Below are 26,886 nucleotides of genomic sequence, written 5' to 3'. Positions count from 1 at the left end.
TCACTCCAGAGATCTTTAATCCCATTGAAAACTTGTGGTCGATCCTCAAGAGGCGGGTGGACAAACAAAAACCCACCAATTCTGTCAAATTCTAAGCACTGATTATGCAAGTATGGGCTGCCATCAGTCAGGATTTGGCCCAGAAGTTGATTGACTGATGGCCTGCCAGGGCAAACTGCAGAGGTCTTGAAAAGAAAAGAAGGACAAACACTGCAAATTTTCACTCTTTGCATGAACTTAATGGAATTGTCAATAAAAACTTGTGAAACTTATGAAATTCTTTTAATTGTACTTCAGTCTACCAGAGAAACATCTGACAAAAAGATCTAAAAACACTGAAGCAGCAAACTTGGTGAAAACCAACACTTGTGTCATTCTCTAAACCTTTGGCCATGAATGGATTGATTGATTGATTGATTGATTGGCTGTAATAACTGACCTGTGAGTCTGTATCCTTGTTTTTAGTTTCCTTTGAATAGAACAGAATTATAGAATGCCTTTTATTGTCACTATACACACGTACAATGAGATTAAGAGCAGCTCCTTCAGTGCAGACATATATGTAGAACACAACAAGTAAATAAACAAATGGTGCCAAAAGTTGCAAAAAAGTTCTGCGATGCTATATACATATGGAAAGAATAATAACTATTGCACTATTGGGTTATTGCACATAATTTAAATACTGCGCACTAATGATGATCATGTGCAGTGAGTAGTGGATGTTGGACCCTGAGAGTAATGATATTGTACAGTATACCGATATTATTATCAGTACCATTTCGATATTGGATATTGCACAGTTGATGGATAGAAGGAAGTCCAGGGGTTGGGGGGTTAGACTGTGTAGTCAGTGCATGTGTGAGTTTAGAATGGTTATGGCTTTTGGGAAAAAAAAACTGTTCTTGAGTCTGATTGTCCTTGTTGTGATGCACCTGTAGCGCCTCCCTGAGGGCAACAGGTCAAACAGATCAGAGCCAGGGTGGGAGCTGTACTTGATGATGTTTTTTGCTCTGCTGAGGCAGCGGGAGGTGTAAATGTCCATCAGGGAGGGGAGAGGGCAGCCGATGATCTTCTGTGCTGCCTTTACTACTCTCTGAAGCTTCTCCCTGTCTGCCATGGTGCAGCTGCCGTACCATACTGTGATACAGTACTTCAACAGGCTATCGATGGACGAGCGGTAGAAGGTAAGGAGCAGGTAGGAGTCCAGGTTGTGCTTTCTGAGGGCCGTCAGGAAGTGTAACTGCTGCTAAGCCTTCTTGATGACTGCTGTGATGTTGTCTGTCCAGGAGATGTCAGCAGAGATAAGGACGCAGAGAAACCGGAAGGTATGGACCCTCTCCACACACTCGCCATTGATGTAAAGGGGGGCTAAGTCGGTGCTGTGCCTCCTGAAGTCAACAATTATCTCCTTGCTTTTCCTGGTGTTCAGAGCCAGAATGTTCTTTGAACACCAGGCTGCCAACTTCAGGACCTTCTCTCTGTAAGCTGCCTCGTCTCCCTTTGAGAAGAGTCTGACCACTGTGGTGTCGTCAGCAAACTTGACGATGAGGTTATTGTTGTGGGCCGGACTGCAGTCGTGGGTGTAGAGACAGTACAGGAGGGGGCTCAGCACGCAGCCTTGTGGGGTACCGGTGTTCAGTGTGTGAATGGAGGAGAGGTGGGGACCGAGTCTCACAGTCTGGAGCTGGTTGGTAAGAAAGTCTTTTATCCAGACACATGTGAGAGGGGAGAGGCCAAGAGTGACCAGCTTTGTGATGAGAATGTCAGGAATGACTATTAAAAGCTGAGCTATAATCCACAAAGAACATCCAGACGTAGCTCTGCTGCTGCTCCAGATGGCTCAGCACAGAGTGGAGAGGTACGGCGATGGCGTCTTCTGTGGATCTGTTCACACAATATGCAGATTGGTAGGGATCGAAGTCTTGGTGGAGATGGTCCTTGATGTGCTGCAGAACCAGTCTCTCGAAGCACTTCATGATTACCGGAGTGAGGGCCACAGGGCGATAATCATTTAGGCTGGTGATGGGAGACTTCTTCGGCAATGGTAAGATTGTGGCTGATTTTAGGCAGGACAGAATGACTGCCGGGGCTAGGGAGAGGTTGAAGATTTTGGTGAAGGGTGAGCTGGTGGGCACACGCTCTGAGCACCCTACCAGGCAATCCATCTGGGCCGGCAGCCTTCTTGGGGTTCACTGCCAGGAGCACCCATCAGACATCGTGCCCTTTTACAGTGAGTGGCGTAGTACAGGAACCTGGTGAGGGTGAGAGCAGGGCTGGAGCAGGTGAGTGCTGCTGTTGTGATGATTCAAAGCGAGCAAAGAAGCAGTTAAGCTCCTCTGATAGTGGCACACTCAAATCTCCTGTTGTTGCATCACAGCCTCTGTAGTTTGTGATGTTTTGTATTCCCTGCCCTTCCCTTGCTGTATGTATCTGAATTACTTTATGTGTTTATTAAGTTCATCTATGTAATCAACTCTAAATAATCCCCCTTCCGTCCAGTAGATGGCAGTGTTTACCAGAAGATCCGCACCGGAGCGCTTTCTTTCTTTCGAGTTGCTCATCGATGTCTTGTTTTGTTCCTCTTTGATTTCTCCCGCGGACTGCTCGGGCTGTCGTACAAGGCACGTGTCTGCACTTGCGGTGACAAAAGGGAGCAGAAGAAAGCGAACAAGTGAAAGAGCGGCGATGAGGAGAATATGTCCGTGTGTCGGTGAGCAACGGGAGCATGACGCGGGGTGGGAGAGGACATGGGCCGGAATGTTAGAGAGAGAAGAAGAACAGCTTGTGGGCGATGAATCAGGAGAGACGAGGAGTCAAAGAGTGGCATTCAAAGTGAAATTGACAGTGAGAGAGCGAAAAGAGAGTCGCGGCGATCTGCCGAGGCGCTCCACTGTTAACGGTCACCCCGCCCGCCCGCGTTACACCGGCCACTCGCTTCCGCTGGCCCGTTTACGTGTAAGTCGCTCGGTTTCCCCGTCTTGTCATTTGAACTCTTCCCGAGTTTATTGTGCGTTCGGATTCGAAAAGAGTCGAGATTAAAGATTGGCAATTTCACAACTTTCTTTCTCCCGAATTTCGTTTGCAGTACGTGTGGAGTACCCGAAGGAAATGCCATGTTCATACGGGGAGGATCGTGCGGAGGGCTCGATTAAGACACTGTGTTTGTACCTCTTGCGCCCCCCTATACTCAAACGAAGACAAATCAAATGCAGTTTACTGCACATCTGAAACAATTTAGTCAGCCAGTATTCCAAGCAAACGGACACGTTTTCAGAGGACAGACACCTGCATGAATGTTCATCGATTCCACAGGAGTGTTCGATGAACATATAAATGATTGTATTGCTAGTCTTACCAAAAAAATTAGTGTTTGGATTTTGAAAAATCTTTATAGCTTTATACGGTTCTTTTTTGCCCCAAAAGAAAATCAAGTAAACAAGGCCTGAACTCTTACTTTCTAATTCAGTGTACTAAAGCAGGACAATAAAATGTGAACAAAAAGTGCAACATTAAATAGGAAAAAGAACTATAATTACTTTTAATTATAATTACTACAGTATTCAATTCTTACGGTTCAAAATACAACAAATCAGCATTAAATGTCAAAGTATGGTGCCTTTTAGCTGTGTGTACAGAAGTAAGACAAATCTATAAATGTGAACCTAGTGTAGAAAAAGAAAATAAAAGCAGCAAAGGACATCAGAACTTTTTACGAAAGTGAAGACCCCGCCTAATAGTTACTACTCTTACATGTGCTGTGCAGGGTCTACAGAAACCCTGTAAAGGGGTCTTCTGCCAATAATCAGGTGGGCCCTGGGCACCATCATCATCATCAGACACACTGACCTTGACAACTTGTTTATGGGTAGTTGTGATTCTTCCACTTGAAATACCCCAGTAGCTGCCCCTTAGACCTAGCCAAGCTCATGTTAGCTTATTCCCTGTTAATGCTAAATTCTAATCATTGTGATAATAATAAAAACTAAAATGTAGTAGTTTCAGTGGTTTGTAAAATGACCCCATTTCTAGACTTTTTAGTGTTTCTTTTAGTTCACCCACTAAGCCCAGTGTTCTCAATGTTCTCTTACTGGGGCAGCAGCCGTGGTGTCAACAAGCCAAGTGGGCCACACAATAAGAAAATTCAGGCTTACATATAAAATATTTACCTGGTAATGACATTTATATTTGTTTATAAGTTTTGAAATCAGATCTTCACAAAAAAAAAATGGGAGTGATCTCCCCTTCACTTTCTTGTATACTCAGATATGAGGATGGATATTTGAGGAGTAAACTGCAAGGCAATGATTATATTTTTATATTATGTACACTAAAGGACCATCAACAACAAATCAAATTAATAATACATTGAACAATTATTATAAAAGTAAAGTTGAATAAATCAGACTCTGCAGCTGCATGAAAAAAAGGTAAAGTACCACTTCTGGTGAGCAGAAATAGCCCAAAAGTTGATAGAAATCTACGTTTTGTACCTAATACTTGTATGCAAAAATTGGTCGACCTACGTGAAAGCGTACTTAAGTTATCGTGTTTACACACACACACGCAGACATAATTCCAAAAATGGTATTTTTGGACTCGGGGAGGTCTAAAACGTTGATATTCATCAAAATCTCAAAATGGAATTTTTTGGAGGATTGCAGCACTTCCCCTGTACTTCATACATGAGAAAGTCAGGGTGGTATAAAACACTGAGATTCATCAAAATCTCGACATTGAATTTTTACACGATTACAATTCTTTCCCTATACTTCGTATACGAGAAAGTGAGGAAGGTCTAAAACATTGAGATTCATCAAAATCTCAACATCGAATTTTTGCACGATTACTATACTTTCTCTATACTTCGTATATGAGAAAGTCCGGGAGGTCTAAAACGTTGAGATTCATCAAAATCTCGACATCGAATTTTTGGTCTAAAACATCGATTACAATACTTTCCCTATACTTCATATGAGGGAGGTCTAGAAAGTCAGGGAGGTCTAAAACATCGAGATTCATCAAAATCTCGACATCGAATTTTTGCACGATTACAATACTTTCCCTATACTTCGTATATGAGAAAGTGAGGAAGGTCTAAAACATCGCGAGTCATCAAAATCTCAACAGAAAGACAGGGAGGTCTAAAACATCGCGAGTCATCAAAATCTCAACATCAAATTTTTGCACGATTACAGTACTTTCCCTATACTTTGTATATGAGAAAGTGAGGGAGGTCTAAAACGTTGAGATTCATCAAAATCTCGACATCGAATTTTTGCACGATTACAATACTTTCCCTATATTTATTTCGTATACAAGAAAGTCAGGGAGGTCTAAAACATCGAGATTCATCAAAATCTCGACATCAAATTTTTGCAGCCGGCTGGCACTTAATTCCTTTGAGGGTAAACAGTGGACACTTGCAGCATGGGGTGCAGAGCAGCAACTGACCCTGGAGGGGGCGCCAGTCCATAACCAGTTAATTTAGAGCTGTCAGTGAGCCTAACACACACATTTGGAATGTAACAAGAAAATTGGAGGACTGAAAGAAATAATTCAAACCTTGAGTGGCCAGGCCTGTACTAGAAACAGGCCATCTGAATGTCTGAGGACAATTAACGGTGAGTGGGATAAATGGTTGGGAATGTCAAATGTGTTTTAAGTGGCCATCAATTACTGGACATATATTTCCAGTATAAATTTGAAACGATGAAAAAAAAAAAATACATTTAAACATTTCTCCTTTGTTTAGTTTCGTCTTGACTGGCCAGATATTATTTAAGCGTCAAGTAGGTTTTCACTTTGAATCTGCCGAGATCTCCTTAGTCCGGGGGTCTCCAACCTTTTTTCCCCTGAGAGCTACTTTTACAAAATGAAAATGGCCGAGAGCTACTCGTGTTTTCTAACATTTATTCTCATAACTTATTGCAAACTGAGTAAGCTTGTTTTTCCTGTACATTTTCAAAATGTTGGTGTCCACAACTCACATTTTGCTTTTTAAACATCACAAAAATTTTTAGTTCATTTTGTAGATCTGTATGCATTTGCTAGTGTATCTCACACTACTGAATTAAAACATGAATGCTGTCAAAGCAAAACAATGCATTTCCAAATACACTTCTAACCATTATCCAACATGCTATATCCTAGCTACAGGGTCACGGGGGGTCTGCTGAAGCCAATCCCAGCCAACACAAGGGCTCAAGAGGAGAAAGAAACCCTGGGCAGGGTGCCAGCCCACCACAGGGCACACACACTAAGAACAATGATGCACCTAACCTGCATGTTGTTGAACTGTGGGAGGAAACCGGAGCACCCGGAGGAAACCCACGCAGACATGGGGAGAACATGCAAACTCCACCCGGGAAGCGAACCCAGGTCTCCTTCCTGCGAGGCAGCAGTGCTACCACTGCGCCACCGTGCCGCCCTCCAAATGCACAGATATGACTTATTCCTTTGTCATTTTGTTCCATGTCATTGTTTCACTTCCCAAGAGTATTCACATGTCCGGTTGCATGTGTGACGTGTTTTTTAGTTAGTGAGATGACTGGCACTGCATGGAGTCAACAAGAGAGGCAGGTGTACGGTGGAGTGGAGCCACTTAGGTTCACTCTTATGGAGTCATTTCAATGTTCATCTGTCAGTCTTGTTCTGAACTTTCATTTCATAACATTCCTGTGTCAGAAAAGAGAGACTCACAGAGGGACATTTTCGGAGCTGCTTGGTGAAGACTCTTATAGTTATCGGGCTTTACTAAGCTCCAGAAATGCTGAGAATGCTGTTGAGACTTTAACTGCACATTACATGTATTTTGAAGGTTTACTAATATTTAATGTATAAAATCCAATGTCTGTCCGCTTTTCACGAGACAACTACTAACAGATTTAGATTGCTTTTTTTTTTTTCTTCTATAATTTGCTTGAACATTAAGGTTGATTTTTATGACTTCTCTCATTTCACTCTGTATCATAGTTCGCTTGCAGTACCGATTTATTTGCGCAAATCCGAGATCCACGCAACGGGTGGGGGGCTCTCCTCACTCCGTCACCAGCTTCGAGGCGTGTTCCTTAACTCCGCTTAGCTAGCAAACGTGAGAACAATTGAATTCAACTTTGTTTGATATTTAAGATAAAGTGTTACTTAGGTCTTGATGAGTTTGAGTCCGGATATTCTCTTAAGCGTATGCCACATTCAAAAGAGAGATTGCAATTTAGGTTGTGGATTGCGAATTTGTGCTAATAGGATCGTGATATGATTTTTTAGGAAATATCGCCTACCCCTAATTTGACTAATCAAGTTTTCAAATTTACGTAGGATTCATTAACCCTTTGGCGAGCTACTTGGAAAGGGGTTGAAAGCTACCGGTTGCTAGCGAGCGACGTGTTGGAGACCCCTGCCCAAGTCTATCATGGAGGGTTCACAGCATTTCAAATTTCTCAGTAAAGTTTAATCGATTAGTTTTGTGGTGTTTAGTGTACTCTGAAATGTGCACAATTTATTTTTGACAGCTTTATGAAGTAATTGTGTCACTTTCATTTTAACAGATATAAAGGACCCTCCTTTACAGGTCATATGGACATGAAGTGAGATGTCTAATGACCTCCAGGCCAGGACCGTCCATGTGAGAAGGAATCTTAGAAGAGAAGAGCAGACACTTGCGGGAGTGAGAAGAGCTTTACTTGGAGCACAGCCTCAGCAAGCAATAACCGCATGGATGGAGGACTGGAGCCCATTAAACAAGAGGACAGCGAGTGGGGTCCCCCCAAACATTTGTCTGTTAAGCTGGAGGATTGTGAAGGAAGAGTTTCACTTTTTAAAGAGGAGGAGTGCAAGGAGAAGACTATTGAAATTAAAGCTGAGAAATCCGAGGATTTGCCAGTTAGTCTTGAACTGCAAAAACATGAAACAGGGAATTTTTCTAAGGAAGATATTTGTGAAGAATCGCATTGCAATTCACAACCTTCTTTCACTAATCTGAAACAACAGATGAGCCGGCAGAATTCTATAGAGCTGAAATCTGAGCTAACTGAGTGTGAAGAGAAAATCAGCAAAGGAATCGGGAGAGACGCAGATGAACGGGATTCATCTATGAGTGTGGAAAGAAGTAAGTCATGTAATGAGACATTCTCCTTTCACCTTTTATACATTCTGTGTGTGTTTCTTATGGTGTTTTTGGTAGATGGAAATGAGAGTGAAATACATAAAAAATACTAACAATAGCTGACCTAATAAATAATAAAATGGAAATGTTTGTGTGAACTCAAACAAAAAATAAAAATGAAAATCTCCAGTATATAAATTTCCTACACAAAGTTCTGTAAGAAAGAAAGAAAATCAGAAAATCCTTCCACCAATGCAGCTAAATATACTGGAGAGATTTTGGTCCAAAGTCTTCATTTTCTAAATAAAGGTCAGTCAAGGAGGAGGTGAAGTGCATCAGGAATAGTAAAGGAGAATTAAAAAGTACAGACAGTGAAGCAGCAGATGCTCTAAATAAGCATTTTTACGATGTCTTCCCAAGTGAGAAATTAGATAACCTCCCAGCGGTATTTGGGACTGCTGAGGAGGTACTGATTGATTTGGAAGTTTTAGAGGAGATTAAATTGGCTGAAATCAAACAAATCATCAGGACAAGATAATATTTACCCTCTGGTTCTTACAGAGGCTAGAGAGTACAAATATAAACCCTTGACACATATTCGTAGGAAGTCACTGCACACTGGGGAGATTGTGAAGGACTGGAAAATGGCAAATATCGTCCCGTTCTATAAAAAGGGTGACAGGGCAGATCCAAGCAACTACAGGCCAGTAAGCTTAATGTGCATCACAGGAAAATGAATGGATGGAATTATTAAGGGTAAGATTGAGCAACACATGGAAAGGGCAGGAGTTTACTGAACAGTCAGCAAGGGCTCAGAAGAGAGAGGTTGTGTTTTACTAACATGCGGAATTCTATGAGGAGGACACAAAAGGATTTGATCAAAGTGGAGCTTATGATATTATTGATCTGGACTTTCAGAAAGCATTTGATAAGGTGCCACATGAGAGGGTGGGCATCAAATTAAAAGAAGTGGCAGTTCAGGGTGATGTGTGTAGATGGGTGCAGAATTGGCTCAGACACAGGAAACAGAGGGTGATGGTGTGAGGTAACTCATCAGAACTGGCCAATGTTAAGAGTGGTGACCAGCAGGGGTCAGTGCTAGGGCCGCTGCTATTTTTAATATATACTGCTCACAAAAATTAAAGGAACACTTTAAAGAAACACATTAGATACATCAGATCTCAATATGAAGTTGGATATCTATACAAATAACGACAGGGCAATGTCTTAGGAACAAAAGGATGCCAAGTCTTTTAATGGAAATAAAAGTTTTCTGCCTACAGAGGGCTCAATTGTGTAGACACCCTAAAATCAGAGTGAAATGAAGATGTGGCAGGCTAGTCCATTTTTTCGAAAACTTAATTTCTGCTACTCAAAATGCTTTTCAGTATCTTGTGTGGCCCCCACGAGCTTGTATGCATGCTTGGCAACGTCGGGCCATGCTCCTAATGAGACGACGGATGGTGTCTTGTAGCATTTCCTCCCAGATCTGTATGAGGGCATCCCTGAGCTGTTGTACAGTCTGAGGAGCAACCTGGCGCCTAATGGACCGAAACATAATGTCCCACAGATGTTCTATTGGGTTTAAGTCAGGGGATCGTGAAGGCCATTCAATTGTTTCAATTCCTTCATCCTCCAGGTACTGCCTGCATACTCTTGCCACATGAGGCCGGGCATTGTCGTGCATTAGGAGGAAACCAGGACCTACTGCACCAGCGTAGGGTCTGACAATGGGTTCAAGGATTTCATCCCGATACCTTATGGCAGTCAGAGCACCATTTCCTATGCAGTAGATGTCTGTGCATCCCTCCATGTATATGCCTCCCCAGACCATCACTGACCCACCACCAAACCTGTCATGTTGAACGACGCTGCAGGCAGCATATCGTTCTCCTTGTCTTCTCCAGACTCTTTCACGTCTATCACAGCTGCTCAGGGTGAACCTGCTCTCATCTGTAAAAGTACAGGGCGCCAGTGGCGGACTTGCCAATTCTGGTGTTCTTGAGCAAATGCCAGTCGAGTTCCACGGTGCTGGGCAGTGAGCACAGGGCCCACTACAGGATGTCGGGCCCTCAGGCCATCTTCATGAAGTCTGTTCCTGATTGTTTGGGTAGAGACATTCACACCAGTGGCCCTCTGGAGGTCATTCTGTAGGGCACGAGCAGTGCTCAGCCTGTTCCGCCTTGCACAAAGGAGCAGGTATCGGTCCTGCTGATGGGTTGAGGACCTTCTACGGCCCTGTCCAGCTCTCCGAGAATAACAGCCAGTCTCCTGAAATCTCCTCCATGTTCTGGAGATTGTGCTGGGAGACACATTAAACCTTCTTGCTGCAGCACGTGTGGATGTGCCATCCTGGAGAAGTTGGACAACCTGTTCAACTTCTGTAGGGTTAAGGAATCGCCTCATACTGCCAGTAGAGATAATTACTCAAGCCAAAACTAGCACGAGTGGAAAACCAGCCAAAAAAGATCAAGAGGGAGAAGCTTGAAATGACCTCCACATGTAAAACCAGTCCTGTTTTGAGGGTTTTCTAATTGTTGCCACTTTAGTGCACCTGTCGTTAAGTCCATGAACACCAATACAGCTGAAAGTGATTAACAATGACCTCAGCTGCTTAACCAACCAGAAAATTATCAGACAGGTTTAATTGATTTCATGCCAGGCCCAATAAAAAAAGTGTTCCTTTAATTTTTGTGAGCAGTGTATATAAATGATTTAGACTGGAATATAAGTAACAAGCTGGTTAAGTTTGCAGATGATACCAAGATAGGTGGATTTGCAGATAATTTGGAATCCATTATATCATCACAGAGGGGCTTGGGCAGATTTATGGCAGATGAAATTTAATGTCAGTAAATGTAAAGTATTACACATAGGAAGTAAAAATGTGAGGTTTGATACACAATGGGCGGTCAGAAAATCGAGAGTACACCTTATGAGAAGGATTTAGGAGTCGTAGTGGACTCTAAGCTATCAACTGCCAGACAGTGTTCAAAAGCCATTAAGAAGGCAAACAAGTTATATAGCGCCTTGACGTGTGGAGTACAAGTCCAAGGAGGTTCTGCTCAAGCTTTATAACGCACTGGTGAGGCCTCATCTGGAGTCCTGTGTGCAGTTTTGGTCTCCAGGCTACAAAAAGGACATAGCAGCACTAGAAAAGGTCCAGAGAAGAGCGACTAGGCTGATTCCAGGGCTACAGGGGTTGAATTATGAGGAAAGATTAAAAGAGCTGAGCCTTTACAGTTTAAGCAAAAGAAGATTAAGAGGTGACATGATTGAAGTGTTTAAAATTATGAAGGGAGTTAGTCCAGTGGATCGAGACTTGTATTTTAAAATGAGTTCATCAAGAACACGGGGACACAGTTGGAAACTTGTTAAGGGTAAATTTCACACAAACATTAGGAAGTTTTTCTTTTTGTAAAGAACGTTAGACATTTGGAATAAGTGACCAGGTAGTGTGATGGACTGACTTTAGGGACTTTCAGAACTCGACTTGATGTTTTTTTTTTTTTTGGAAGAATTAGGTGGATAGGACTGGCGAGCTTTGTTGGTCTGAATGGCCTGTTCTCATCCAGATTGTTTTAATGCTCTGCCAGGTTCCATTCAGACGGAGTGATTTGTCTGTGATGATCGTGTCTACAGACTCGCCCCCTTACACAGATAGATATTTACTCTGTAAATGGATTTGTTAAATACAGCACTGACATTAGGCTGGTTATTGTAGAATTTACACATAGAGGAACATATGGGGAATGTTCACTTATTCAGCGTGCACTTAAGATTAAAATATATAAGCTCAATCCCATAATATTATCAAACGCTTAATTTCAGATTTGCATGTGGGGCAGCAGCAACATTAGACAGCAGGCCTATAAGGGGTGAAAGCCCAGTTCATCTCAGGCCCCTTTACCTCCCACTGACACCCCCATTGGACCAGTTTAGAGTCCCCAGTCCACCTGACCTGCACATTTTCTGAGAACTTCAGAGAATAACTGGAGTGTCTCTTGAGGAGGACTTGTGCAGAAAACATGTGAGGTCCATGTGGATGATATCTGGGTGTAGAATTTGACCTCAGAATCACAAACCCATGAGACAGCAGAAAAAAATCAAACTGTCAGTACAGATTCCATGTGATGTTGAATAGCAAACCCACTCCCCTCAAAAGCCCCTCTATTGTTAAACTACACATCAACAGCCTTCGAGCCATCAGTGGCTGTGCCAACAACTGCACCACTGTGCTTTGTTAATGCAAGGCGAATCGTTGAATTTCTAATTCGTTTCTCATTTCTAAGGCATCAGAATTATATGAAACTAGCAAAATACCCGCGCTTTACAGCAGAGAAGTAGTGTGTTAAAGAATTTATGAAAAAGAAAAGGAAACCTTTTAAAAATAACGTAACATGATTGTCAATGTAGTTGTCGTAGGCTTTTTTTGGTATTGAGAGTGAATCTGATGATTGTAAAGAGTTTAATTTAGGATTGTAAATGTCGTGTATGAGAAATGCCCATTTTTAGGATGTAAGGATCTCTTTGTAAACGACGTTTGCAGTACTCGGGCTGCAAAATGACCAAGCGGTCTGCCGAGCTCACTCTTGAGCAATGCAACGTATAGTCGGCCATGTGAGAAGCCATCTTGTGTCAAGTCAATGGCGACCTTTTATTGAGAGTCTGGCCCTGTGACTTATTTATTGTCATAGCGTACTGGAAATTGGAGGCGTTTGAAATGGAATGAGAGGTCAGAGGGTGTGAGAGGGTCTCCCCCACTGAGCCAGCTCCAGTGAAGACAGTTGCCTCAATGAGGTTCTTGTGCAGAGATTTCATCTGAAGCCTGGTGCCGTTACAACGTTTTGGTGGTTGTAAGTTTCGTCGTAACATAATTGGTGCGGCGCCCTTCAAAAGTAGAGTATGTGGAGGCATGCCTGGAGGATTAAGAGTGTGAAGAAACTAAATGAAAAGGCAGGAGTCGCCAGCAGGAAGACGTGAAGCAAGGTGAACAATAACAGGCTTGAAGCGGTGGTCTAAAGAAGAAGGGGAGGAGTGAGCACGACAAACAGCTGAGGGAAAGTAAGGAAGCGAGTGAGGAGGCACAGGATGTCGTTAATGTATATAGGTAGGACATCGGCCATGTGGAAAAAGGAAGGGCGACTGGGGGCGGCCCTTGTGCGTCTCTGCCATGAAATAAATCCTCCGTTAACGGAAATAAGGAATGAAACCGGCAAAAGGAGAGGTCAGTTCCGAAAGTTCCTTACAGAATAATGGTGAGAACCGCCAAAAAGAAAACGTTATTTTCTAAAGTTCGATACGGGGCACGGCATGAAATGAAACATACTTAACGTTTGTAAGTATAGTGTAAAGGATGAGCGTGGGAAATTTGGGCTTCCTATGTATTATGGAAGTCGCAGAAATAGTGAGGTGGGTTTTCCACTATCTATATATACAGTTTAGGGAGTACACCCGTTTCCCCCCTTGGTTGTTGCAATAGGACATGAAACATACCTAACTTTTGTAAGTACATTACCAGAAATGAACATGCAAAATTTCAGCTTTCCACCTTTATGGAAAGTAGGAGAATTACTGATGAGTCAATGAGGGCTTTTATATGTAGAGGTAAATCGAACAAAGAGGGAAAACCCAAATTCATATCCCAGATTTTCATTTCTTTTGGTCAGCTGTCCACTCAGGCCTTTTCTGTTCCTCCATCTTGATGGATATGAATGTTAACAGAAAGCTTTGGGGCTGAGACCATCATGGAAGATGACACATCAACTGCAGGGTCTTGTTAACAATCAGGGGGATATGAATGAGAGAATTGAGAGTAACAAGTAGATCATGAGAATTTGCAAGAGCACTGAGAATAAGGAAGAGTGGCCGCTCGACATGGAAGGCATTGAATTTGAGTTTGAGTTTGGCTGAATCCACATGACAGACGCATTTGATCAGCTCCACTTGTTAGATCCATCCATCCATTTTCTTCACTCAAGGTCTTATTTATAAAATGTTGTGTGGGTTCATACCTGAAAAAGAAAAGCAAAATATATACAGTGGAGCCTTGGGTCATGACCGTAATTTGTTCCAAAACTCTGGTCGCAAACCGATTTGATTGTGACCCGAACTAATTTCCCCCATTGGATTGTATGTAAATGCACTAAATCCATTCCGGACGTAGGAACTGTATGTAAATATGTTTTTTGAAGATTTTTTAAGCACAAAAATAGTTAATTATACCATAGAATGCACAGTATAATAGTAAACTAAATGTAAAAACATTGAATAACACTGAGAAAACCTTGAACAACAGTGAAAACTAACATTGCAAGAGTTCACGCTACAGCCTCACGAACCGCTCGCTGTAAACACTTTTTTTAATGAGTTTTAAGCACAGGGAAAAAAATAAAAATTTGAAGAATCCTTAATTTATAAAAAAAAACTAACCATAAACAACCAAGAAAACTAACCTGGCAGCAAATCGCCATGAATCTTCCTGGCTTTCTCACATAACATCGCCTCGCATACGATATCCCCTGCAAGTTGCTTCTCGTTCGGCCACACTAGCAACAGTTTTTCCACCTCCTCCAGCACTTGAGGCCTCTGCTTAGTTAACACTGTAACTCTTTTTGCAACATCAAGTGCTTTAATGGCCTCTTTCTGCTTTAGAATAGTCGAAATTGTAGATTTTGACTTCTTGTACTCGGCGGCAAGATCAGTAACATGAACACCACGCTCATACTTTTCAATGTGTGTATATATATATATATATAGATATAGATATAGATGTAGATATAGATAGAGATATATATATATATATATATATATATATATATATATATATATAGATAGATATATAGATATATATATATAGATATAGATAGATATATAGATATAGATATAGATATAGATATAGATAGAGATATGTATATAGAGATATGTATGTATATATATATATATATATATATATATATATATATCTCACCTAAAGGATTATTAGGTACACCTGTTCAATTTCTCATTAATGCAATTATCTAATCAACCAATCACATGGCAGTTGCTTCAATGCATTTAGGGGTGTGGTCCTGGTCAAGACAATCTCCTGAACTCCAATCTGAATGTCAGAATGGGAAAGAAAGGTGATTTAAGATATTTGGAGCGTGGCATGGTTGTTGGTGCCAGACGGGCCGGTCTGAGCATTTCACAATCTGCTCAGTTACTGAGATTTTCACGCACAACCATTTCTAGGGTTTACAAAGAATGGTGTGAAAAGGGAAAAACATCCAGTATGCGGCAGTCCTGTGGGCTGAAAATGCCTTGTTGATGCTAGAGGTCAGAGGAGAATGGGCCGACTGATTCAAGCTGATAGAAGAGCAACTTTGACTGAAATAACGACTCGTTACAACCGAGGTGTGCAGCAAAGCATTTGTGAAGCCACAACACGCACAACCTTGAGGCGGATGGGCTACAACAGCAGAAGACCCCACCAGGTACCACTCATCTCCACTACAAATAGGAAAAAGAGGCTACAATTTGCACGAGCTCACCAAAATTGGACAGTTGAAGACTGGAAAAATGTTGCCTGGTCTGATGAGTCTCAATTTCTGTTGAGACATTCAAATGGTAGAGTCAGAATTTGACGTAAACAGAATGAGAACATGGATCCATCATGCCTTGTTACCACTGTGCAGGCTGGTGGTGGTGGTGTAATGGTGTGGGGATGTTTTCTTGGCACACTTTAGGCCCCTTAGTGCCAATTGGGCATTGTTTAAATGCCACGGGCTACCTGAGCATTGTTTCTGACCATGTCCATCCCTTCATGACCACCATGTACCCATCCTCTGATGGCTACTTCCAGCAGGATAATGCACCATGTCACAAAGCTCGAATTATTTCAAATTGGTTTCTTGAACATGACAATGAGTTCACTGTACTAAAATGGCCCCACAGTCACCAGATCTCAACCCAATAGAGCATCTTTGGGATGTGGTGGAACGGGAGCTTCGTGCCCTGGATGTGCATCCCACAAATCTCCATCAACTGCAAGATGCTATCCTATCAATATGGGCCAACATTTCTAAAGAATGCTTTCAGCACCTTGTTGAATCAATGCCACGTAGAATTAAGGCAGTTGTGAAGGCGAAAGGGGGTCAAACACCGTATTAGTATGGTGGTCCTAATAATCCTTTAGGTGAGTGTGTATATATGTATATATATATATATATATATATATATATATATATATATATATATATATACATTGTCTCATAGATTCTTGCTTTACTAATCGCAGACATATTTTTTTTTGTTATTACAGATCAAGTGACATTCTTTTTTCAATTGCTGAAAACAGAACTGGTTCTTTTTTTCCCAGGATACACCATGCATCCCATCAGATTCACACTTTAAGTCACAGATACTCAACCTTACAGATATTTTGCTCTCCACCATGTATCTTTTCTTGTGGTAGAAACACGCTTATCAAAGATGGCACACATACTGTAGTTTCAGGAAGGTAGCCAGTTTTATTGCGTGATGCATACACAGACAGAACCCAAATAAAATGAGTAATTAGCAAATTCAGAAAGCTTACATTTATTACAGTTCTTATTACTTATGCAAAATACTCTCCTCCTTCTGGCTCTTCCCATCATTACCTGACCGAAACTGCAATCATTACTTCATAGCCTGTGCAGGTGTCCAAAACTTACAATCGATTCTCTCCAGTAAGACAGAATCAGGCAGACCCACACATTAGATACTGGGCTAGAGGTTGGGGCAGTTGCACCCCAAAACAATAACGCTCTTTCTTATAAGCTGCATTTTCCTTGACCAGGCAAGCAGACAGGGAGGCAGAGGACCAGCCACTCACTGCAAATGAAAGCAAACAGCCCATCTGGTTTTCTCTCATGGCCAAATCCTCAATGGCTGCATTTCTTTAAACAATGGCCCGTTTAGCCCTCTAAAAGTACACAATTGACAGAAGTTTTTAAGCTTAGCAGCTGCAAAGAGAAAAATAACAAAATAGACAAGTGAGGTCTTTTTATGGTTTAACCCCTTACTATGCTAATGTGCATCAGAATATATAATATTTGTTCTCATACATGCTTTACAGTTCTCTTTAAATATATGTAAATCATCAACTTTAAGAATATTCTTTTCTACAATTTCAGCCCTCACAGTGATCTGCTGTCTGGACATTTTACAACTATGCACAAAATTAATGGATTGCCTCAGTCCATCTTGAGCTGACGGTAAAGCCTTTGCATTTGTGAAATTGATTGGGCCTGTTTTATCTTGGTAGAGTAATATATTGCTCTACTTTCCCGTTTGTATTATTAAGATGTAGCCTCTGTCAGAATGTCTAATCCCACAGACTTACCACTGTTAATAAGGTATTATTGTATATAACTTCTCCACACCTTCCTTTCTACATAACCTCAGGCAATTAGATGTAGTAAAAAGACAAACAGGAGTTAAGTTAAAATTTAAACAATGTATTATTGATAATTTTCATAAATAATAACAATATGCAAAGTACATTTGAATATTGGCGACCATACAACCTGATTAAATGGTGACGTGCGGCACACAGACTTGTTTGTTACTTAATGTCTCAAGTTAAGGCATCATTGGTGCTCAGCTTTCTTCAGAACAGGCCACAAGCCTGGTCAATATGGCTGCTGAGCTGTGCTTTTCATTGTGTTGTCTTCATCATCAGAGGTTAGTAAGAGATGCTTCTTTCAGATGTTAGTAAGAGAGAGAATGTGGTTGAGCAAGCAGATTTATAGATTCTCTGTACAACCCCTAGAGCCAATAGGACATCATGGTACTTAAAGGCTTCTGATAAAAGCCAATTCCAAACAACCATACTTCAGACCAATGGGGAAAATAGAACATCTTAACACCTGCCATCCCTTCCCAAAACCATATGTTAAGGTGCAGCTTGGCAGTTAGGCAATTTGGCTTTGTGTGGGGGATGAGAGACTATATACAATACAATACAAATTTTTTTGTATACCCCAAAATCACACAGGAAGTGCCGCGATGGGCTTTAACAGGCCCTGCCTCTTGACAGCCCCCCTGCCTTGACTCTCTGAGAAGACAAGAAAAAACTCCCAAAAAAACCCCAGTAGGGAAAAAATGGAAGAAACCTCGGGAAAGGCAGTTCAAAGAGAGACCCCTTTCCAGGTAGGTTTGGCGTGCAGTGGGTGTCAAAACGAATGGGGTCAATACAATACACAGAACAGAACAAAACCTCAATACAGTATAAAAATTAAAATTTTAGAAGTACGTAGCAGAATTTAACAATGGATGACATCACATAATATGATTTGGATTTGTTTATAATCCTGGAGACCTCATCCATCAAGCTGCCTCCTCCATTTGGCCATTCCACAGCCGAAACAGTGCTGGGCCAGCCAATCCGATGAAAGGACCTCTCTTTCCCATGATTCCAGCAGTCCTCCATCAGGGATGACTTTACCATAAGCAGGCACAACAACTTGGCAGGTGGTCTGTGGCACCGAGTGCCACATTTGAGTACCGAGAAGAGAAGCAGAATAGGTAAGGGTTAGTAACAAATTCTAACTATCATATTACTTATGTTTTAGTGCTAATGACTAACAACAGAGATGCAGTCTGAACAGTTAATCAGCAGCTCTAGTCAGGGTGTGCTAAACTGAAGTAGTGAGTCTTCAGCCGGGATTTAAAAGCTGAAACTGAAGGGTCATCTCTTATTGTAGCAGGCAGACCACACCACAGTTTAGGGCCCCTGTAACTAAAAGCTCGACATCCCACTGTTAGTTTATTAATCCTTGGAATACTAAGCAGACCTGCATCTTGAGATCTTAATGTGCGCTCTGGTTTGTATGTCATGATAAGTTCAGATAAGTAAGCCGGACCTTGGCCATTTAATGCTTTATACAAGGGATATTCAGAAAAAAAGGTTACAACAGCTGTTAAAAATCAAAAAATGAATATATTTCAACCAAATTTACAGGGTATGTTCCAAAATATGTGTTTATTTCTCAACATAATCACCGTCAACTTTGATGCACTTCTTCAGCCTGGGCACCAGCTTTTTTATACCCTCGTCGAATACGCTCCGCTCCACCTCCGAAAGCCACTTCTCCACTGTCTCCTTCACCTCCTCATCGTTGGAAAAACGTTTCCCACCCAGGAATTCTTTCAGTTTGGTGAAAATCTGAGGGCGCAAGGTCCGGGGAATAGGGTGGGTCGGTAACAATATCCCATCCAAAGGACACAAGCAGGTCCTATAGGGGCTGGTGTTGTCGTGAAGGAGGGACACACCACGAGTCAGCATTCCCCTTCTTTTGTCTTTAATATTTTTTTTCAATTTTTTTAGGGTCTCACAATATGCATTGATGGTGGTCCCTTTGGCTATGAAATCCACCAACAAAACCCCTTTTCTGTCCCAAAATACAGATGCCACAATCTTCCGCTCTGAAAATTGAACTTTGAATTTTTTGGCTGATAGGGAATGGGTATGGCGCCATTGTTGGGACTGCCTTTTGGACTCAGGAGTATAGTGACATACCCAAGTTTCGTCTCCAGTCAGAATAGAGTCAAGGAACGCCTCACCCTCGATTTCATAATGCTGAAGAAAATTACGTGCAGCCAAACCGCGATTTTGCCGATGTTCTGGAGTCAACATTTTTGGCACCCATCTTGCACTCAGCTTCCTGTAATCAAGTTTTTCTGAGACAATTTCAACCTTGAGACTTCGTGAAATGTGTGGGAACATTTCATGAAGGGTGTCAATCATCACACGACGATCACTGTGAATTTTTTCATCAACTTGCTGCAGAAGCTCTTCTGAAACGAGACGCCTCCCACTCCTTTCTTCGCCATGAGTGTCAGTGCGACCTTCTTTGAACGACCTAACCCACTTGTAAACATGCTGACGTGACATTACCTCAGGTCCATAAGTTTCCACAAGCTGACGATGGATCTCGGCCGCGGATTCGCGACGCAAAGTGAGGAACTTGATGACCGAATGAATCTCGCATTGGCGGTAGGTGGAGCAAACAGCCTCAGCAGAGGTTGATGAACTCGCTTGCTGTGATGACATTTCACAACTGACTGATGCAGTCCCGGGCTTATTTTGTCCGTTAGGACCCCCCTAAACGCAGGTATGCCAACCTTCGAAAAAAAAAATTCTCTGCACTCTCCAGGGCACTTGTAACCTTTTTTTCTGGATATCCCTCTTAAGGGAGTAAAAGGAGGATTTTGAAATCTGCCCTAAACTTAACCGGGAGCCAGTGTAAGGATTTAAGGACTGAAGTTATATGTTCATGTTTTCTTGTTCTTGTAATAAGTCTTGCAGCAGCATTTTGGATTAACTGGAGGCTGTATAAAGAGCAGTTTGAACATCCAGTGAACACCGCATTGCAGTAGTCAATCCTACTAGAAATAAATGCAAATCCTGCCGTAAAATTCAAACAGACCCATTCCTTTGTAAACATGAATGCTTCTCACTAATATTACATTGCTTTGCCTAAATTACAAATAAAGACATACAAAATATTTATCAAGTTATATGCAAAATCTCGCATCACAGCAGGGCCTCAATTTGAAAACAAGGCTTATTCAAACAAGACTTAATCAGACTGCCCTAGGAGTAAGAAGAGTAAGGCAGAGACGCCAACCATTTTGCTTACCTACCTCATGTTAAAGTTTTATTTATTTAAAACTATTTCAGTTCTATGTTTCATTGCAGATTTACGTGTGAATGTCCGCTTCTCCCCATCTTCAACTGCTCAGCCCTTTCTTGAGTGCAAACTGGAACAGAAACAGGACAAAGAGAAGATAAAGAAATCAATAAGAAGATCAAAAAATTTGACAACATCCTCTTTCCAGTGTAGTTCTCTTTTTCTGGGAGAAGCTATCAAAACTGACCGAGAACAGGCACATAACATGGATCAAGAGGCGTTGTGTCTTGGTCAAGAATGTGGAGAAACTTTGAAAAAGAAGTCTGACTGTAAAGATAACAAGTCAGCCCATTCAAAACCAAAGCCATATGGCTGTTCTGCATGTGGCAAACGTTTCCTCTATAACAGCAAGCTTCAAAGGCACATAACAATTCATACTGGAGAAAAGCCGCATTGCTGCTCTTATTATGGCAAAAGATTTAGCCAACTTAGCAATCTTCAGAGTCACACAAGAATTCATACTGGAGAAAGGCCATATTGCTGTTCTGAATGTGGCAAAAGCTTCTTCTATAACAGCAACCTTCAGGTACACCTAAGAATTCATACTGGACAAAAGCCATATTGCTGCTCTGAATGTGGCAGAAGATTTAGCCGGAGTAGCGATCTTCAGAATCACACAAGAATTCATACTGGAGAGAAGCCATATTGCTGTTCTATATGTGGCAAAAGATTCAGCAAGAGTACCAATCTTCAGATTCACACAAGAATTCATACTGGAGAAAAGCCATACTGCTGTTCTGAATGTGGCAAAGGATTTAGCCGGAGTAGCGGTCTTCAGAGTCATGCGAGAATCCACAAAGGAGAAAAGGTCCTAAAGGAGTACGTTGGGGGGCTGAAGAAGCAGGAGGAAGAAGTCAAAAATTCCTCTTTCTAATTACTAATGAGTACCATCATGTGGAGGGCTTTGTTGTAAAAAATCTAAACCAAACCTCATGAAGGCAAAACTACTTTTATACTAGGAAAAGGACCCGACAAAGTAATTCATGCTGGCCGCACGTCTTCCAGATTTAAAAGGTGCTCTTTACGTGACACTGCACCAGGGTAGGTGATGGTGCTAGTGATAGTGCAAAATCTTCAGGAGAAGGAAAGAGGATCTCCAGTGTGTTGTCAGTCTAAATGGACAGTATTGCTGGCCCCACCACAGGGGAACAGAAAAGACTACAAAGATGTAGCGTGAGTAAGAAATGAAGAGGACTGGACATAGTCCATTGGTCACTTGAAGATAAAGAGGAGATCGTGTACTGCTACTTTTATGTACCAAATCCCAAATTTCTGACTAAACGATACGCCAAGAGGTCTTGCACAAAACTGGAATCTCGGAAAGTAGTATTGACTTCCAAACTAAATAACTGATGACAACCTTAGATCACTAATCACAATACTTAGAGTGTAAATGAGCCAAGACAGAGCAGCAAAAGAAGAAATAATACTGGAAGAAAGGCAAGACCCGGGAGCATAAGAATAGAACAGTCAAAGACCTGAAGAGAAGAGGAGAGATCTTGTATGGTGTGGCATCTACGCAAACAAAATCATTAGCCACCTAACTTAATAAAAAGAGAGGAAACAGACATTTGAAAACAAATTCAGAAATAAAACACCTAAATTTGAATAGACACACAGAGAGAATGCTTACTACTCAGAAATTAAATGTCTTTAAAAGTAATCAGTTCTCAAATAAAGAAATAAAGGAAAAAAACTTTTGAAGGAGTTAATCGAAGGAATCGAGGTACAACATTCTGAATCTGACAGTGAGAACCTGTCTGCCACAGAAACCACCCAAGGACCACAAGAGAAGTTGACTCCAAAATGTCCAGGATGCAGAACAGCCAGAAATAGAAAAACCTGCAAAAACGCCAACAAAAGTTTAATGGAATTCTAAAATGAATAAATATACCATGAAAGAAACAGAAAAGAGACCATCAATTAAGGATAAAGGAAATCAAGGAAGAGCTGCTGGACCTTGTCGATATGGACAAACACAGAGAAATCTATAGAAGAGAAAAGTGACCAAGAGTGTCATTAAACAACGTGACACATGCAGTATTATAGCCGAGGTCAACAAGGCCGTAACTGAAATAAAGCAAAGCCAACAGCAGATGATGGAGCTAACAGTAGTCAACAGGATCAAATACTGTCCAGTGAAACTGATCGCTGTTACATTAGCAGACCAGAAGAATATTAGGGTAAGGGAAAAACAACAGAACTACATTCCTCCATAGATGAAACAAATTGAGGGGAAAAAATAAACAATCTGGGCGATTTCATTAATCAAGGCCTACTTGGAAGAGGTGAGATCTGGTAAAGTCCTGGCTGAAATACGACAGCTAAAACTACAGTTTTGTGTATTAAACACATGAGAAGTTGGAAACTACACAGTAAAAAAAAAAAAAATCTGTCGTTTTTAAGAAAACAAACTGGCAACTGTGGTTGCCAGAATAATTCTGTAAAAAAAAAATACGGTGAAGATGTGAACAGCTTTACAGAACAACCTGTAAATTTCACACTTTAAAACTGTTATTTACACACGTGGACAAAATTGTTGGTACCCTTTCAGTCAATGAAAGAAAAACTCAAAATGGTCACAGAAATAACTTTAATCTGACAAAAGCAATAATAAATAAAAATTCTATGAAATTTAACCAATGACAGTCAGACATTGATTTTCAACCATGCTTCAACAGAATTATTAAAAAAATAAACTCATGAAACAGGCCTGGACAAAAATGATGGTACCCCTAACTTAATATTTTGTTGCACAACCTTTTGAGGCAATCACTGCAATCAAACGATTCCTGTAACTGTCAATGAGACTTCTGCACTTCTCAGCAGGTATTTTGGCCCACTCCTCATGAGCAGACTGCTCCAGTGGTCTCAGGTTTGAAGGGTGCCTTTTCCAGACGGCATGTTTCAGCTCTTTCCAAAGATGCTCAATAGGATTGAGGTCAGGGCTCATAGAAGGCCACTTTAGAATAGTCCAATGTTATCCTCTTAGCCATTCTTGGGTGTTTTTAGCTGTGTGTTTTGGGTCATTGTCCTGTTGCAAGACCCATGACCTGCGACTGAGACCAAGCTTTCTGACACTGGCCAGCACATTTCTCTCTAGAATCCCTTGATAGTCTTGAGATTTCATTGTACCCTGCACAGATTCAAGACACCCTGTGCCAGATGCAGCAAAGCAGCCCCAGAACATAACAGAGCCTCCTCCATGTTTCACAGAAGGGACAGTGTTCTTTTCTTGATATGCTTCATTTTTCCGTCTGTGAACATAGAGCTGATGTGCCTTGGCAAAAAGTTCAATTTTTGTCTCATCTGTCCATAGGACATTCTCCCAGAATCTTTGTGGCTTGTCCACATGTAGTTTGGCAAATTCCAGTCTGGCTTTTTTATGATTTGTTTTCAACAATGGTGTCCTCCTTGGTCGTCTCCCATGAAGTCCATCTTTGGCTCAAACAACGACGGATGGTGCGATCTGACACTGATGTTCCTTGAGTTTGAAGTTCACCTTGGATCGCTTTAGAAGTTTTTCTGGGCTCTTTTGTTTCCATTCGTATTATCCGTCTCTTTGATTTGTCATCAATTTTCCTCCTGCCACGCCCAGGAGGTTGGCTACAGTCCCATGGATCTTAAATTTCTGAATAATATGTGCAACTGTAGTCACAGGAACATCAAGCTGCTTCGAGATGGTCTTATAGCCTTTACCTTTGACATGCTGGTCTATAATTTTCTTTCTAATCTCCTGAGACAACTCTTTCCTTCGCTTCCTCTGGTCCATGTTGAGTGTGGTACACACCATGTCACCAAACACCACAGTGACTACCTGGAGCCCTATATAAAGGTCCACTGACTGATTACAAGATTGTAGACACCTGTGATGCTAATTAGTGGACACACCTTGGATTAACATGGCCCTTTGGTCACATTATTTTCAGGCTTTTCTAGGGGTACCATCATTTTTGTCCAGGCCTGTTTCATGAGTTTATTTTTTTTTATTAATTCTGTTGAAGCATGGGTGAAAAGCAATGTCTGACTTTCATTGGTTAAATTTCATAGAATTTTTAATTATTATTACTTTTGTCAGATTAAAGTTATTTCTGTGACCATTTTGAGTTTTTCTTTCATTGACTGAAGGGTACCAACAATTTTGTCCACGTGTGTATTTAAAAATAAAAACACAATTTAAACTGTTAAATCCAACAGTCCTTTTCTGCTGAATTAACATGACCACACTGCTATTAAACTGATTTTTTTTAGGTAAAATTTACATGCAGTTGTTTTTTATTTTACAATGAACCCCATTCAGTTTTACTGTGATCATGCTAATTCAGCAGAAAAGAGAAGCTGGACTTACCAGTTTAAACTGTATTTTTTTTTTTAACAACAGTTTTAAAGTTTAAATTTACAGGTTGTTCTGTAAAGCTGTTCACATTTTCACTGCATTTTTACAGAATTATTCTGGCAACCGCAGCTGCCAGTTTGTTTTCGTAAAAAACAAGATTTTTATTTATTTATTTTTTTTTTTTACAGTGTACCAAACAAAATTGTTTAACTGTAAAAACCTCATTATAAGACTGTCATCCATCCATCCATTTTCCAACCCGCTGAAATCAAACACAGGGTCACGGGGGTCTGCAGGAGCCAATCCCAGCCAACACAGGGCACAAAGCAGGAACCAATCCCGGGCAGGGGTGCCAACCCACCCACACACCAAGGACACACTAGGGCCAATTTTGAATCGCCAATCCACATAACCTACATGTCGAACCCGGGTCTTCTAACTGCAAGGCAGCAGTGCTACCACTGTGCAACCGTGCCGCCAATATAAATATATATATATATATATATATATATATATATATATATATTGTAACATCCCTTTACCAAACGGGCAAATGAATCTCGCAAGCAAGTGGTGGTAATTATCAAATAAAGAGCTAATCAAAATGGTTTTTACTCACTTTCCTTCTTACTTCAACAAGCCGAAAAACAACGTTGTCAGGACAAAAGAGCCAACACAGGGCACAAGGCAGGAACCAATCCCGGGCAGGGTGCCAACCCACCGCAGGACTGTCATTTAACTGAAAACTAATTTTTTTACTCAAATTTTGTTTTAGTGTCTTCTGCAGTTTTAAAGATAAGATAGCAAGTTGCTTTTCAAATAATCTCTTAACCTCAAAGTAGTGAAAAATGAGATGTTTTTGTTCAACATACATATTCCAATTACAAACTTTACAAAACAGATTAATAACAAGAACAACATTTATTTATACAGCACATTTTCATACAAAAAGTAGCTCAAAGTGCTTTACATAATGAAGAATAGAAAAATAAAGGACACCGTAAGAAAATAAAATAAGTCAACATTAATTAACATTGAATAAGAGTAAGGTCCGATGGCCAGGGAGGACAGAAAAACTCCAGACGGCTGGAGGAAAAAACTAAATAAATTAAATAATAATGGTTATTGGAGCTGAAAGAAGAAAGATGCAGATAAAGAGTGAAAAAGAAAAATAGCGAAAGGGCAAGAAAGAAGGAAAGGACTTTCATTCTAAACCTGTCTTAAGGACAATTAAGGGGTTATTTTTTATGAAAACAGCCTTTAAGGATTACTGCATTTCCTTACTAGAATACATAGAACACATGTACAAATATTTTCATACAAGCTCTTCAAATTGAGGTACAGGCATAGAAATGAGGAACTACAAGACAGACAAAACTCCGTAATATTGCTTACAAACTTCGTCTGAAACTTTGACTTGCTTCTTGAACTTGTACAGCTGAGCAGATAATGGACTGGAAAACAGAAATTCAAACTCTAAGTGAGGCACATCAATAAATGTCATAAATATCACTGTCCATAGTCAGGCATCACGCCACTCATGATCCGAAAGTTCTTGAATCGAGGGGTTAACATGAAGACGCGATGTGTTTGTCTTCTGCACTTTAGTGACCTTCTCTGGGTTGATTGAGAAAAAAAACACCTTGGGAAACAGAAGAATCACAGATGACCATATTAATAATGAACCCGCTTCATTAACAATAAGCAGATTATCTTAAAGCCTCTTA

The 26,886-nt window shown here is 41.0% G+C and overlaps 1 protein-coding gene across 1 annotated transcript; it reads left to right on the top strand.

Annotated features, from left to right (window-relative positions):
- The first annotated feature begins 2,599 nt into the window (after window positions 1-2,599).
- On the top strand, window positions 2,600-23,216 carry LOC120528187 (zinc finger protein 664-like). The gene is made up of 3 exons (XM_039752273.1): window positions 2,600-2,713; window positions 7,548-8,107; window positions 20,832-23,216. The coding sequence occupies exons 2-3, from the start codon at window positions 7,714-7,716 to the stop codon at window positions 21,695-21,697; spliced, it is 1,260 nt and encodes a 419-aa protein (XP_039608207.1). The 5' UTR covers window positions 2,600-2,713; window positions 7,548-7,713; the 3' UTR covers window positions 21,698-23,216.
- The last annotated feature ends 3,670 nt before the right edge of the window (window positions 23,217-26,886 follow it).

Source organism: Polypterus senegalus, chromosome 4 (assembly GCF_016835505.1).
Source record: "Polypterus senegalus isolate Bchr_013 chromosome 4, ASM1683550v1, whole genome shotgun sequence".
Classification (NCBI taxonomy): domain Eukaryota; kingdom Metazoa; phylum Chordata; class Cladistia; order Polypteriformes; family Polypteridae; genus Polypterus; species Polypterus senegalus.
Note: the sequence above shows the minus strand (reverse complement) of the source record. Positions and strands in the feature narration are given on the sequence as shown.